The 16,510-nt window shown below is 41.4% G+C and overlaps 2 protein-coding genes across 7 annotated transcripts in view; both read left to right on the forward strand.

Moving 5' to 3' along the window:
* The window catches only part of LOC143819824 (uncharacterized), a 37,125-nt gene extending 24,665 nt beyond the window's left edge, over nucleotides 1–12,460 (forward strand). Inside the window, exons 4-5 of the mRNA XM_077301874.1 lie at nucleotides 6,187–6,309; nucleotides 11,800–12,460. Coding sequence (XP_077157989.1) covers nucleotides 6,187–6,309; nucleotides 11,800–11,940 — 264 coding nt within the window. The 3' untranslated portion in view covers nucleotides 11,941–12,460. The remainder of the gene's footprint in view (nucleotides 1–6,186; nucleotides 6,310–11,799) is intronic.
* FYN (FYN proto-oncogene, Src family tyrosine kinase) overlaps nucleotides 1–16,510 on the forward strand; it is a 157,699-nt gene that overhangs the window by 2,599 nt on the left and 138,590 nt on the right. The window lies entirely within an intron of this gene.

Here is a 16,510-nt window from a genome sequence, read left to right on the forward strand (position 1 = left end):
TAAGAGAAAGACGACAAATGGGTGAAGGCATGTTGAACTTCCACTACTTGAAACGTTTATTCCCAGATAGGTACTAAGTCAGAAACGTATGTGGTGGACAATGTAGTTTCAGTACTCCTTATTCACATGACTCACTTTTGTTATTACACTAGACCTATTTCCCTCCTCCCCCAAGAGTGCTTACTTTACACATTGACTGAGGCATGCCTGGGTGTAAAACATGGGTCTCCTGTAATCAAATGCAGCTTAGATTTAAGCATGTAAGTGTTGGGATGCACAATTTTTGTTGGATAGCTGAAACAACCTGTTTTTTTTGTTGGATAGCTGAAACAACCTGTTAGCTATCAGATGTTTCAAATATAGTAAAGAATTTTAGGAACACAAAGCAAATAAAACATTATACCAAATAAAGTTTTGAAAGTTACATTGTTATGTTTCCAAAACTTTATGTTTAGAGCTGAGCTCCTGTAGTACCTATCTTCTCCAGAGTAAGTTTATGTTTGTTTTATTTTTACAGGATTTTTATTTGCCTTTCCTCATGGACCATTATATTACGGAACATTATATCAGCATTAGGAATCTTGAGCATTAATTTATGTTTTATTGCTTCGGCATAGCAAAATCTTGGTTCAGGTTTTTGCTATCCACAGAATAATTGTTCTTGAATGCCTTTCTTCCTGTGTGTACTCTTTGGAAACAGTTTAGCTGCTGAGCACAGTCTTTAACTAAAGCCTGTAAAATAGCCAAGTTTATAATTTGACATAATAATAGTAACTCCTTTCCTAATTTTTTTCATTGGAACAATTTCCACCATTTTCAGGTTATAACACGTTCTGTATCTTTCATGCCATTCTGCTTGATTATTAAAAGAAAGATTTTCAACTATTGCTATACTAACTCCTTTAGCATTTTTAAAAAATTAGTAATGATTTCCTGTGATGCTGTTCTGACTGATCTGAAGTATATTTCAATATTTTAAATAGCTATAGAAATGAAATGACATGGAATTTTTCTTAATTAAAAAAGAAAATTATCTTTAGAGAGACAAATGGTATGGAATGGACAAATGGTATGGAATGCTAGATGTTGCATGTGAAATCCGTTGGCAACATTTGCTAACAAAGGAGTTAGCCAGTAAAACAGGTGTTTATTATGAAGTAAACTGTGAATTTGCAGCTATTGTATGGTTTAAGAGGCAACAATTATATTGCCTGAGGAGTCTGAATGATATCTGTCTAGAGGTGGGTGGAGTACTAGAAGAGACCCTTGGGGGCAGCAGCCCTTTGGGCTTCATTAGGATGAATACTGTAATGCTAGGCATTATATGATTTGCATTGGATTTATAAAGTAATAAATATGGGACTCAACAAGTTGAAACTGCCTGCTGTCTTGAAGAGTATGCCTTACAGTTCAGTGTTTTTAGTCATCACAGTTAAAGGGACTTACCTGATACTCCTGGAACACTTAGGTTTTTGTATTCCTCCCCATGTTAATACATGGTGAATGTTTTATTATCCAATTTTTCTTGCTATTAAACCTTGGCAATAAACTGTAATGTCATATATAAATATGATTATGCATTTATTACATTGAACCAACAAAGAACAATTCTTACAGCTCTTGTGTTGAAATGAATGTAAGGAAGGATTAATGGTAGCTCACAGGTCTCCAAGAAAGAGAAATGTGGGCTCACCCACCCACCCTACATATACACACCAAATGTCCTGTTCACATCACAGGAATAATTTTGATCATTTGGTATGAAGATAGGACACTGAACACATTTATAGTACTACTAGGTATCTGATAAGTTAGAAACGTCTGAAACGTGCATGTAATGTCAGCTATTTAACTAGGAAGTATGTATTTCAAGCATGATCAGTGCAATACCAACAGCTGTCAACATAGTTGAGGCCTATAAGAAGTACAAGAAGATTATTTGTTGCATTGAGGCATTTTGGTTTGAACGTTAATATCTTTGGCAAAAGTTAGTATCAAAGTACAAAGATGAAAAGCCTTCCTGGACCATAACAACCATCTACTCAGCCTAGCATCATATGTCTTACAGTGGCCAGTAGGGATTTCAAAGAAATATTCAGATTTGGATTTAAGTTCTCTTGCTTGTTAATAATTTCTTATTGATTGTTCAATGTGCTAATGGCATGCATTCTAGTTAATCAGTTTACTAATCATGTATATTTTTTCTGTATGTTATTTAGAGAACATTTGGGAGAGGGGATGTCCCCATTCCATAGGCATTCTGTAACTCATCTGTCCACCCAATTGAGATGGATTTTTCAGAGAGCTTGGACACCACTTAAGGAATCTTCAGTGGCAAACTGCAAGCAGGGAGGTGAAAGCACTAACTTCCAATGTGGATTGGATCTGTTTTAAAATGAATATAGCAAGGGTGGCATATATACATGCATGTATGAATATCTTTGCAGTTTTGTCTAGTCAATACCTAACTTTCTAATTTTTCTGTACCAGTGATGGTGGCAGAAAAGTGCTGTCAGGTTGCAGCCAACATACAGACCTAGAGGGTTTTCAAGGCAAGAGTCGAGCAAAGGTGGCTTGCCATTGTTTTCCTCTGCATAGTAACCCAGGAATTCCTTGGTGGTTTCCCATCTAAGTACTCGCCGTGATTGACCAAGCTCTGCTTCTGAGATCTGAAAAGATCAGATTACTCTGAGCCATCCTGGTCAGATTTCATATCTGTCTACCTTCCACTTCTGTGAAACATGTGAGCAGACACATATATTAGTGAACGGGTAGATATGGATAATTGGGTCTCCCCAAAGAAATACTGTACATAGAAATGCCAGTCAGGGATGATGCTGTGTGGGAGCAATAGGTTGAATGACATGATATGCCTATAAGACACACATCTGTTGCATTCACTCTGCACCTACTGATGCTGAATATAGCCTGCCTTGGTAAATGTGCAGCAATGAAGACTTTGTTGAGGTTTAGAAATCACCAAAATCTGTTACCAAATACTTTTGAATCTTGCCATTTGGCATTGTTTGATCAAGGGCTACATGTATTTAGATACAAGTCCTTGTGCATGAAGCCCACTATTCACAAGCGTAATATGGGTTCAGTTTCAAGTTATAGGACCTGATACTTAAATAAAAGCAAAAGATTACGTTTTCCCCCAGGCTTGAAGATATGGAGGAAAATTCAGATGAGCAAGTTGGTGTGTTATTTGATTAGCTGGAGGTGAAATGGAAAGGGTTACCAGATTCTAGGAATATTGCCAAATAAGTGAACAATGGTCAGAAAAGTTGTTGGAGGCAGTTTCTGTACTGAGGTGGGATTTTTTTGATGACAGATTCATAAACTCTCATATGGAATCCATGTGAATGAAAAAACCTTTAGTAAAGAATGCTAATGTGAACCTAGGTAATTGAGAGGACTAATCAAAAGGAAGTTAATAGGGAGAATGAAATCTTGCTAGTGTGCTTGAAAATTACTCTAATGCCCAAGGTACATGTTGTCTCCCAACAGGGCAAATAACTTGCCCGTAGTGCCATTTCAGTTCAGAAAATGGAAGAGGAAGCAGCCCTCCCCTGCCATCCAAGGTCCCAATCTTAATTGGACCTCCATGACACTTTTAAATTGAAGTCCTACTGGGAACTCACAACTACAGTACAGCTGTAGGTTACAGTGATAACTCACGTTGTAACATAGTTTAGCCCTAGTTGAGACCCAGATACAATGCCTTCCTTGAATTAGGAAGGGTACTACTAACCAAATATAACAGTGAAGAGCTCCAGGAGGATGCATCTAAATTGGCAAATTATATTCAACTAGCAAAGTAGCCTATTCTAATTTAAAATACAACAGGCACTAGTCCTCTATCCCCTCACCCCGGGCAGGCTGGGCAAGGGCTAGAGAAGCCTTAGCACCCTCCCTCCCTGCCCTGGGCAGGCCTGACAAGGCAGAGAAATGCCACGGCATGCCTTCTTGGGGCAGGGGGAGGTCTGGCGGGGCTTGCCTCCTACCTTCTCCCCCCCCCACTGGGCAGACCTGCTGAGGCTTCTTCTTCTGCAGAGATCTTTTTATGTTACTATGTTGGAAGGACTAGTAATGTAGCACAATCCCCTTTTGTCTGCCCCTACCTTGATCATATTGCGGGTTAATGGTCAGGGCTAGACAAAAGTCCAAGCTTATTCCTCTCTGAGGCTTCCATTTTTCTCACTGAGCATAATGAAATTGTAGAGGAATTCCATTTGATTCTGTGTCATAGAATCATAATAGTTGAAAGGGGCCATGCAGGCCATCTAGTCCAACCCCCTGATTATTGCAAGATTAGCCTAAAGCATCCATAATAAGTTATTGGTCCAGCTTCTGCTTAAAGACTGCCAGTGATAGGAGTTCACCACTTCCTTAGGCAGCCTATTCCACTGCTGAACTACTGTGACTGAAATTTCCCTCCAGATATCTAGCTGGTACTATTCTACACATAGTTTAAATCCATTACTGCAAGATGGATGGAGGGATAGAGGGATAGGATAGATGAATAGATAGGATAGATATGATAAACAGGAGAAACATGTTACTGTGGTTGTGGAAGAAGCATCTGGTAAGGTTTACTCAGATCTCTAAATAGCTGGTTGCCTATGGAAAATTACAGTTGCTTCCAAGTAATCACTTGAGACTCCAGGCTGGATTAGGGGTTACTTTTAGATCCTTTTCAGGAAAGTTATATTAACATCACTGGAGCCTCTGTTTGGTAAATGAGATTTCAAGGGTTTGAATACATGTTATATGTTGGAAGCACTAACCTTATGGAAAGGTCTTGCAGACTGATGAACCAGACCAACGGTCCCCAACGTGCTGCCTGCAGGTTCCATGGTGCCCAGAAGCACTTTTCTTGGTGCCCACCAAATGTTTTTAGAAATTGTGTGAAGCCACGTGGTGTTTTTGCCCAGCAGGATATCTGATTTGCCACTAAAGATTTGAGTGGCTGTACAGATTAATAAAATAATATTGTTTTAGTGATAGCTGCTGCTATGGTGTCGAATGAATGGATGAATGAAATTTATTTATTTAATTACATCTGTATACCACCCTCCCTTGTGGCTCAGGGCAGTTTACAGTAAAATCCAGAGTGCAATACAGAGAACATATAATAATTGAGAACATAAATATTTCTAGTAGTGGAAACTCATAACAATAAAATGTTGAATGTTTAATGTTTAAGTATAACATTTATAACTCAATTGCATATTTCAGCACTATTCTTTGCGACATCTACCTGCAAGGTGTAGTTAGTGATGAGAGGAGTCTCTATGTTCTGATTGATAGCAATGTTTCATTGGTCTTGACCAATGAAGAGCTCCATTTTTCAGGTCTTGTGGAACAGTTTTAGTTCCCAAAGGGCCCTGTTCTCTTCTGGGAGCTCATTCCACCAGATGGGGGCCAGGGCAGAGAAGGCCCTGGCCCTGGTTGAGGCCAGAAGAGCCTTCCAAGGTCCAGGGAACATTAACTTGGAGCCTGCAGAGTGCAGTGCTCTTTGAGGGGCATAGGCAGAGAAGCGGTCCCTCAGGTCATATGGATCAAACATCAGTTAAAATATCAAATAGATAAAATAAACTATTCAAATCAGTGAAATATAAACTGATAAAAATTTTAAATTCATTATAAACTGTAGAAATACTATAACATTTATTTTTTAAAATCCTATAACAGAACTACGCAGCTTAATGGTGGCAGCACAAAATTTGGCAATATAAACAGTTGATTATTTTTGTTGCTTAGGAGCTTCTTCACCTTTTTCCCTGATGAGAGACCTAGGTATCTTTCTGGCATCAGATAGTTTTATGTATAGAACAATGAAACCATGGTGTTTCTTTTATCTTCTCTCATTCCTCTTTTTAATTACATGCTATCTCCTGTACACTTGGGTGTCCTCCACCTCCTGTGGCAGTAATTATGTGGTTGGCTCTGCCTCTTGCAGCAGCTGTATTGGGGTTGTGCCCATTACTCTGTCAGAATTGCAAAGGTACCTACAAGTTCTAAAAGGTGAGGACCCCTGAACTATAAGCACTGTGATCCAGGTGTAGGAAAGTAAGAAGAAAGATAGACATTACCGCAGGGGAAAAGGTTTTGCTTGCTGTATTTTTTAAAACTATAAAGAATCGTGTGTTTACCCTTCAGCTTTAAATATTCTTTATACAGGAAATGTTATCTTCATGTGGATACGAAATACATATATATATTAAAATAAAAGCTGAGCAGTGTCATCTCTGGTTAGTACATGGATCGGAGACCACCAATGAAATCCAGATTTGCTACACAGAGGTAAGCAATGGCAAACCACCTCTCTTTATCTCTTGTCGTGGGAACCGTATGAGGTCACCATATATCAGCTGCGACTTGAGAGAACTTTCCACTGCTGCCCTTCTCTAAACCTGCCACCTGATTAACTTTTGCAGACTGAAATCACCTTCTTCAGGACACTCTAATTTGGGACTCAATTACTCTTTCTATATAGGTACAATTTTTTGGCACAAGGTACTTTATTAGTTCAGTTGGGAATAATATATGTGTGACTGCTTCCATACACAGGTAATTAATTCCCTGTGTAGCTCTTATGGTTGCTGTGAATGCAGAGGTGATAGCAATGATAGCAGAACATTCACAACTTTTCTTAAATCAGCCTTCTGTGGCCCCCAGGCCCATTTATTTCTACTCCACTAGAGGTTTGTTTTACAAACAACAACAAAACAGATATTGTCATCTTTTGCAACAATGTACTAGTTCTGAGGTTCCTTTTTTAAAAAGATGTTTTTAGTCCTTTTCATTGCACTGAAAGGGATAGAGACTTTTAAAATAACAGCTGGGAACTAGAGGACTGTAGCAATATACTTGTACTAGAAAATAAGCCCGCTGTAGTATAAATACAGCGGGTGCTAGCTGTTAGTCCTCTCTGCCGGCGCTGGCGGCTCTGCGGGCTCCGTCGGGCTCCAGCGCTGCCACTGGTGCTGCCACCGGTGCTGGTGGTGGCTCTGCTGCCGCCAGGCCCAGCACCGCCGCCACTGCCGCCGGCAGCTCTGCCGCCTCCTGCGCAGGCGGCTCTGCTGTCGCTGCTGCTGCCACTGGCGGCGGCTCTGCCGCTGCTGCTACTGTCGCTGCCGGCTCCACCGCCAGGAAGGCGAGGCAAGTAATGGTGGCGGGCGGGCAAATGTGAGGACAGTGGAAGGAGGGTGGATCGGGAGGCATGAAGCGCCTCCCGATTAGTCAGTCCGGTGGCAAGGGACCAATTGTGAGCCGTGCTGCGCACGGCTAGCAATTGGTCCCTTGCCACCGGACTGACAATAGAAGGACCCTGCCGATTGGCCCCTTCGATTGTCAGTCCAGGGGAAGGGGCCTATCGGCACCCTTCGTCATCCCGGACAGGGCCCGCCCTCGGAGCCCTTACTGCTTTATTTAATCCGCTCCACTAGGAGTGGTTAAAGATAACATTAATGCTCTATAATGATCTGCCAATTACCAATTGTTTTAAAATCCTTTCCATGGTAGTGGGAAAATAGCAAGTGCATGGATTAAGGCAAGGGAAATGGTGCTAATGTGGGTAGATTCTGAAAAAAAAATGCACACTTTCCTGTCCATAGGTTGCCAGGCCTTGCTGGGGGGAGGAGATCCTCACTCTTGGGAGCCTTCCTCAATACTGATCAGCCAGGCAGCAGGAAAAGGAGGCCTAGGTGGTGGTATCAGTTATGGGATGCACCAGGAGTGATGTCATGACATCACTTGCAATATTAGGGTGCTCTGGTATTTGTGCAAAAATGACTTCTACCGTGTATTTTTGTCCATATACCAGAATGTCTCCATGATGCCAAACTAGACTTCTCTTTTCTCCAGGTAAGCCCCCCCCCCCCGGTTGCAAGAGAGTACCTGGTAGTCTTTCTTGTCCTTATGGTGTCTAAATATCCTTTGATTGCAAAGTTTCCAAAAAGATACAAAACCAGGTTTGGGTAACCACAGCAGAGTGGAGGAAACAAAAGCAGTGCTACTCTAAGGGTGCCAAGGCAGACCAAAACTTGAATTTAAATCACAGCTTTTCTCATGAAATATACAGAAGCAACTCTGGGAAATAACTGGCCCCTGCTTTCATATATTGCACTGCAAAAAAATGCAATTGTAAGCTATTAACTATCACAGTTGTAATATATGGCTGCAAAAGTTGGACCATAAGGAAGGCTGAGCATCAAAGAATTGAGGCTTTTGAACTCTGGTGCTGGAGAAGACTCTTGCGAGTCCCTTGGATTGCAAGACGAATAAACCGGTCAGTCCTAGAGGAGATCAGCCCTGACTGCTCTTTAGAAGGCCAGATCCTGAAGATGAAACTCAAATACTTTGGCCACCTTATGAGATGGAAGGACTCCCTGGAGAAGAGCCTAATGCTGGGAGCGATTGAGGGCAAAAGAAGAAGGGGACGACAGAGAATGAGGTGGCTGGATGGAGTCCCTGAAGTAGTAGGTGTAAACTTAAATGGACTCCGGGGAATGGTAGAGGACAGGAAGGCCTGGAAGATCATTGTCCATGGGGTCGCGATGGGTCGGACATGACTTCGCACCTAACAACAACAACAAACTATCACAATGTGACGGTAGATCTGAACTGAAGTGAAAAAATCATATAAGACATTACCTTCAGATGGAACATTATTCCAAAGAAGCTGTAGGATGTCAAAGATCAGTGCCTATGTTTCTTTTCTAGAATTTCAGTAACAAGTTTAGTGACAAGCAGCCTGTTTCTTTAGTCTCTGTTTTCATTGTAGTGGTCACCTGTGCCTGTAGATGTTCTGATGGAGTGACATGCCTTAATGAAAGGGGAGGAAATGATGCTGACTTTCCTAGAGAAGATTATGTTGGTTACTCAAGTTTTCTGTGGGAAAATGCATTAAGCATGGTGTTCCATATGAATGCAAGGACTTCAACTTGTCTTTGCAGCAGTGCTTTCTTGAACTTTCCCCTCACAAAGTTGGGGTTACGTGGAGCCTTGCATATCTGTGGGACTGCCGTTTCCTATATGCCTCCAGAAGAGAGTTATGTTCTGCTAATACGAACTTGTTGGAGATCCCTGGCCCCAGAAATATCTGACTGGCTGTGATCAGAGCAGAGATCTTTTCAGCCCTGGCTCCTGCCTGGAGGAATGAGCTGCCAATAAAGAACCAACAAAATTCTGCAAGGCCTGCAGAACTGTATTCTTCCACCAGGCCTATGTTTGAGGCCAGGATGAAATGAAGAACTACTATGGGCCTCATTCTTTTACTAGTCTCCTTTCTCCATGCCCCCCTTTTCTTTCTGTCTCCCATCTTGGTTACCCCATGTCTTGAAATGAGCTCCTCCACCAGGCATTTGGTTGTCAATCTGAACCACCGCTTCCCATTGGCCCCCCCAAGCCTCCCTCCTACAACAACCACTAAAGATCTGCTCAACCCACTGGCCTCAGTATGAGTTGAATTCAATGCTCTTCCCAGTGTTCCACCCTTCTATAATGTTATTATTATTATTACTATATTAATGTTATTGTTATCACCACATTATTATTACAAATGGAGTTACCTGTTTCTTTCCTGTTTCGACCTCTGAGCCTTCAGGGAGGATGGTATATAAATACAATAATAAATAAATATAAATAAATAAAGAAGGCATGGGGAGCTATAGAAGTGGAATCGGCATATAAATGAATTCTAAATTGTTTTATATTTTAAGATTTTAATGTTTTATGTGTTGTTGATCATCCCGAGCCCACTTATGGGGAGTGGCAGCTAAGAAATAAAAATATTGCACTCCTCCATTATCTCTGATATTAGTATGGGGAGGGATGGGGTATTTTCTCTTTGCCACCATGTTGGTATTAATGTTTTAATGGGGGGTTTAATGGGGTTAAGATTATTGTCACCCGCCTTGAGACTTCTGGAAGAGGCAGGAAATAAATTAAAATATAATAATAATAATATTAATATAAATAAATGTAAAATGCCGTATAAGAATCTGCAGGTAGAAGAAAAATCGGCCACCCAGGCACATGTGGAGTGACTCTGCTTCTTTGGAACTCTTCCTCAAGTGGCATCTGGAGATCTCCATCTATTACAGTTGATGTCCAGATGACCAAAAAAATGGCTTCTTTGGAGGCTGAACACTACCTTGCAGACGTCCCTCCCCTTCCCAAACCCTCCTCTCCCTAGGTCTTCATCCCCAGTCTCCAGGTATTGCCCAACCCAGAGCTTGCAACCCTAAATAGCACCCATGCCTTTAAGAATGAATGCTGCAAGCAATGACAATGGAGGGTATTTCTAGGCAACTACAATGGTGCTGCCAGTCTTCAAGTTTTGGTTTTGACCCAATGTATGCCAAAAGTTTGTACTTGCCACGGCTACAGATAGGATCATTTTGAATTAGTGACCTTGATAACTGTATGTGTTACCTCCTATTCAGCTATATGTTAATTTTTTATTATTTTAAGTTCCATCATTTAACAAGAAAAATATGAGAGTGCCAAACCATACTTAGTAACTTTAAGAGTTTGACTTAAATACTTCCAAGATGTAGCTTAATTTAGCTACCTAGCTGGACCTTGTCCCCAGTAAAGTTGTCAAATATGTAGAAGTCTATGAACATTGACTTTCCCATACACATTTGTGTTGCTCTAGAGATGTGTCACTGTGTAGCATTTAAAATGTTATTCTGATGTATTTGCCCTAGATGCCTTTTTAGAAAGTCTTCTAGAACTCGGTTCAGGATCAAATACAGTGAAATGTCATAAGACTTATAGAAAGTTATAATAGCTAAATTCAGCACCAGTGAGATACTACAGTTTAGGATTTTTGGAAAACCTTAAAAATAGATGAAAATATCTGATTATCTATAAGAACCTCTCGTGGTGCAGAGTGGTAAGGCAGCAGACATGCTGTCTGAAGTTCTGCCCATGAGCCTGGGAGTTCGATCCCAGCAGCCAGCTCAATGTTGACTCAGCCTTCCATCCTTCCGAGGTCGGTAAAATGAGTACCCAGCTTGCTGGGGGGTAAACGGTAATGACTGGGGAAGGCACTGGCAAACCACCCCGTATTGAGTCTGCCATGAAAACGCTGGAGGGCGTCACCCCAAGGGTCAGACATGACTCGGTGCTTGCGCAGGGGATACCTTTACCTTTATCTGATTAACAGTGCGATTCTAAGCAGAATTATGTTCTTCTAAGAACAGCTTTATCCGTGCTGTGGCGAGCCCAAGGTCACCCAGCCAGCTGCATGTGGAGGAAGAGGGGGGAATGAAACCAGGCCTGCCACATTAAAAGCTGCTGCTCTTAATCACTACACCACAGTGTTTCTGTTTAATACAGCAGGCCTGTCAAACATCCAGACCATACACTGCCACCTCAGCTGAAGTATAAAAATGGGGGGTTTAACTGGGAGAGATGATTGCTGTGTTTCAGATGACATGAAGGTTTTGACTGATAAACAATGAGCTGTAAGTGGGCTGCTTGTACAAATGGTGCCTTTCCTATATTTTTCTTTTCCGTTGAATGAGAGGCCAAAAGAAAGACATCCAAATTGTAAGATTATAGTTAGGGCTCTGTCTTTGCTTTTTCATTAGAAAGGTACCTAATAACCTGTTGATGCTTAAGTACTAGTCACCTTGGAAATGTCTTTTAAAATGTGGGAGAAAATAATTAAAAAGAAGAATTTAACAATATGATGCAGGTTGAGGGTTCTGAGCAGTTTGGAAAGGTCATTGGGTTAAATGATCTGTGGAATGACTTTCTTCTTTATTTTTTGTCTTTCAGTTTCCAAATGAAAAAAAAAAATCAATAGCTGCATCTAAAAGTGTACTTATGGCTGTGGAAGAAGGGCTTATGGGCTTCTTCTGGCTGATAAGATTAAATACAGTAACTTGCCATTATTTCAGAAGCATTTATTTCCTGTGAGATAACAGTAAGACACAATTAGTTCTGTTCATAATATTGTAAGCAGTCCAGCAATGATCAAAGAACTATTTTTCCCAAACTATTATACTCACTTCTTGCACATTATTCCCACTCTTCTAATTTATAAAAATGCCTCTCTGCTTTGGCACAAAACTGTCTAAAGCAGTGGTCCCCAACCTTTTTATCACCGGGGACCGGTCAACACTTGACAATTTTACTGAGGCCCGGGGGGGGTTAGTCTTTTGCCGAGGGACATCACCGCCGTCACCTGCTCCACTTGCTTTCCCGCTGGCGCCCCTGACTTCCTGCTGCCCACTGGGGGGGCGCTGCCAGCAGCAGCTGCGCAGTGCATGCCGAGGAGGAGCCCCAGCCATGGCAGCTGCTGAAGAGCACCGAAGGTGAGCTGGCGGCAGAGTGGCAGGGCAGCAGCCAGGGAGGAGTACAAGGAGGAGCCGTGGCCCGGTACCGACTGATCTACGGACCGGTCCCCGGACCGGGGCTTGGGAACAGCTGGTCTAGAGCAGGGGCAGTCAACTTGTGGTCCTCCAGATGTTCATGTACTACAATTCAACGAGCCCCTGCCAGTAGATGCTGGCAGGGGCTCATGGGAATTGTAGTCCATGAACATCTGGAGGGCCACAGGTTGACTATCCCTGGTCTAGAGGACTGACTGACTGATTGACTGGTGAACGCGAGAAAATTGGGTAAGGCTACAGATGTTTCATTTGACTTTAAAAACAAGCCTCAGTTGATACAAAAGTAAGCAGGCCATCCTCTTGCTGGTATACTCACTTAGATCAGGGGTGGTTACACACCGGCAAAAATTGTTCACCTGCCATGGAAGCAGCAACAAGCAGGTTAGAGATTAACAGGGATGGCATTTAAATGCTTCTCCCTACTGACATTTAAATGCTTCTCCCTACTACTCCCCTTCCTTGCAACCATGCAGGCCACTTTAATATCTGATTGGTGGCTCATATCTGATCTATTCCATAGCTGTTAAAGAAAGAAGCCCCTTTGAAGAACTGAAATGGGGAGAAAAACGGAGCTTAGTGCTTCCTCTTTTAAGGGCTATGCACATTTACAAATCATTGGCAGTGAGGAGCTATGTTCATTAGTTGCTTCACTGCGTTCCTTCATTACTTCTGTGACAGAAGCCCAAATGTGTCTCCCCTCCCATCAACTCAGCCATTCAAGTACCACTGGGCTGACAGTGATCTTATCCTCACAAGCAATGCAGCCTGGTTTATTACAAGAAAAATTAAGAGTCTTCGAACTTTTAACGCATCTTGTGTGTGTTGCTTTTGAATTTCATTAAACTAAAAATTTAAAAATCTGAGATTACATGAAACAAACTGAATTTTTACTTCTGAATACAGAGTTCCCACTAATTTGCGCAGAATTTTTAATGACATGGGAACATTAACATGATTATTTTGTTCCTTGTAAGTCTATTTTGAAAAAAGTCTCAAGAGAGAAGATAAAAATATGTGGGGTTCTTCCTGTGGGGTTTATAGATGTCATGTACTATTAAACAAACAACATTTCAAGCTAAGTATCTCACATGTGGTAAAGTAATTTAATGGCCTGTTTGCAGTCTTTCCCAGTTAATAAGAGATTTTTGTTTGACAAGAATTAATACATACAGTGTTGCCTTTACCATCTAATTAAGCAAAAATAGGCATATTTGGTTTGTAACACATGAGAAATGCAGAAACAGAATTTAGAACTAGAACTGCAGCCTTGTGACTTTCTTAAACTGTGGTTTAACCACATTTTCCAATATTCAAGTGATTCCTAAATTAAATTTATCACTGTTGGTAAAGAAAAGAGCAAAAAGATTAAAATCTTTGATTTGTCTTTTGAGGGGGGAAATGTAGGGAGCACCTACTTTCATTTTTTTTACACTGGAAGTCTTATATGAATTTAGCTATGTTTAATGTTTTACTGAAGTACAGATATGTATTGACTTAATATTGTCAGGTATGTTTTCAGACTGTCTATGTCCCCCCCCCTTTTATTTTGTTCCAAGTTATAGAATCATAAAATCATAGAGTTGGAAGGTACCTCCAGGGTCATCTAGTTCAACCTGCAGAATGTAGGAAATTCACAACTACTTGCCCACCACAGTAACCTTAATTCCATGGTCAGATGATGCACCCCCAAAACCAGACTCAATGGCCAGTCTGGTCTAAACCCCCTTAGGTTACGCTACATCTGACAAACCGTTTTGTGCACAATTGTGGGGAGGTTGGAGGATTTTTCTTTTCTACCATCTTGCGATTGTGGCTTTATAGTTTCAGGGGGCTTATGTTTTTTTTTTAATGGGGTTACTACTATGTAATCCATGTTGAGTCCAAGGAGAAAGGGTGACTATAAATTGAATAAATAGTTATCAAGCAACACTGCTGATGCATGTTCAGTGTATGGTCTAAGACCCCTAGATCCTTTTCACACATACTACTGGCAAGGCAAGTCTCTCCCATCCTATAAAGATGCATTTGACTTTTCCCACCTAAATGCAGAACTTTACATTTATCACTATTGAAATTCGTCTTAGCCCAGTTTTCCAGCTTTGAAGATCATCCTGTATCCTGATTCTGTCTTCTTTGTTTGCTACCTCTCCCAGTTTAGTATAATCTGCAAATTTAATAAGCACCCCCTCTATTCCTTCATCCAAATCGTTTAGGATTATGTTGAACAACACAGGGCAGATCCCTGAGGCAGTCCACTCATCACTCCTCTTTGAGAAGATGACAAGCCATTTACAAGCACCATTTGGGTGCGATCTGTCAACCATTTATCGATCCAGCTAACAGTAATAGGTCCAGTCTCAAAAAGAAGGAAAACACATTTCCTTAAATTCCCCCAATAGCATTAAGATCTTCGGAACAAGATCTGCTTAGGATCCTCAGGCTTGACCAGAGCCACGGCCTTTTCAGACCTGCCCCCAGCCTGGTGGGAGACCAGGGGCCTGCAGGACCTTAATCAGTTCTGTATAGCCTGCAGGACAACTATTCTGCCTGTCCTGTGTTCAGGGATCAAAATAATATTCACCAATACATGATGACCTCACTGTTAGGGGAAGGGGGAAAAAGATGGAAAGACCAGCTCTTGATCCCAAAGCCCCCATCTGGATATTTTAGCTGGTGGAATTTGTTAGTTAATAATGTTTTTAACTTTATAAAGTTGTTACCTGCTCTGAGACTTGCCTTGGTGGGATAAGAATAAAATAGCATTATCATATATACTTAACATTTTTATTTAATGAAAAAAAGCTTCTGTATGCTTTTGAAAACCTTCAGGGAGCTCACATTCTGTTTTAGAAGAGTGTTACTTTATAGTGAAGGTTATGTTTGCTTGTTCATCTAAGACCCATTGCATTAAACGCTTATTGGAAGGCCGCTAAGGCATAATCCCAGCCCTAAAAGTAAAATGTTCAAGGATACCTGCCTTTTGTAAATTAGCCTAGTTTGCTGTGAGCAGAAGGAAAAAGAGAGTTGTCCACTTTCATAGTACAGTTGTTAGTTTAAGATGTTGTAACCTTTTACTGTTAATCTGCTACTGATTCCGACCTCCTTTAAATATAGGTGAAGTGACATTATTCTTAGGCCAAATCCTTTGCCTCAGTCCCAGAGCCATCATTGGAATTTTGGTGCTGAGCAAAATTTATTTATTTATAATTGGATTTATATACCACCATTTGCCAAAAGGTCTCATGGTGGTTCACAATAAAATATAAAATCAAAGTAAAATCGCATAAAATCCCATAAATACCCCATTATTACAATAAAAAGATGGCATTCTATTCTATAACTTTCCCCGCTTGTTCAGAGAGAGGTCGGACGTTAATTCTGTAAGAGAGAGAGGAGAGAAAGACTGGCCGATGGATTAGGGATCTTGGATGGAACCCAGGCTCTGCCCTGGCCTCAACCATATGCCTGGCGGAAGAGCTCTGTCTTATAGGCCCTGCAGAAAGATGGTAGTTCTGACAGGGCTCTTAGCTCCTCCGGGAGCTCATTCCACCAGGTTGGGGCCAGGACCGAAAAGGCCCTGGCCCTGGTTGAGGCCAGGCGAACATCCCTGACAGTCAGCAGATTCATACCCGCAGAGCGGAGAGCCCTGCGGGGGGCATAAGCAATCAAACGGTCCCGCAGATAAGTAGGACCCAAGCCGCATATGGCCTTAAAAGGAGCAAATGCTTCTTTTTGCAATACTTCACTGCAGCTTGTCCTTAGTTAAATTCTATCCCATCCCCACTAAACTTTTTGCAGATTATGCCTTGCTCTTCTGTTCTTGTCTTGTCTAGCTGTGATGTAGGATGATCTACAACTACTGATAGGTAATATTTATTAAGTGACATGCTCATACTCCATAGAATACAGCTATGGGATAGCTCATGCCAAAGGAGCAGAACATAATGACAATAGAAGACAGAGAAGAACTGTGGTTCAACCAGTAAAAGGTTTGTTGAACATAGGTTAGCTTCTGGCTGAATAGTAGCAGAAAGAGAAGGAAATGTGTAGAGCATGAAAATCTTCTATAGAAGTGTGTTCTGTAGAGCAATTTG

Source organism: Paroedura picta, chromosome 1 (assembly GCF_049243985.1).
Source record: "Paroedura picta isolate Pp20150507F chromosome 1, Ppicta_v3.0, whole genome shotgun sequence".
Taxonomy (NCBI): Eukaryota; Metazoa; Chordata; class Lepidosauria; order Squamata; family Gekkonidae; genus Paroedura; species Paroedura picta.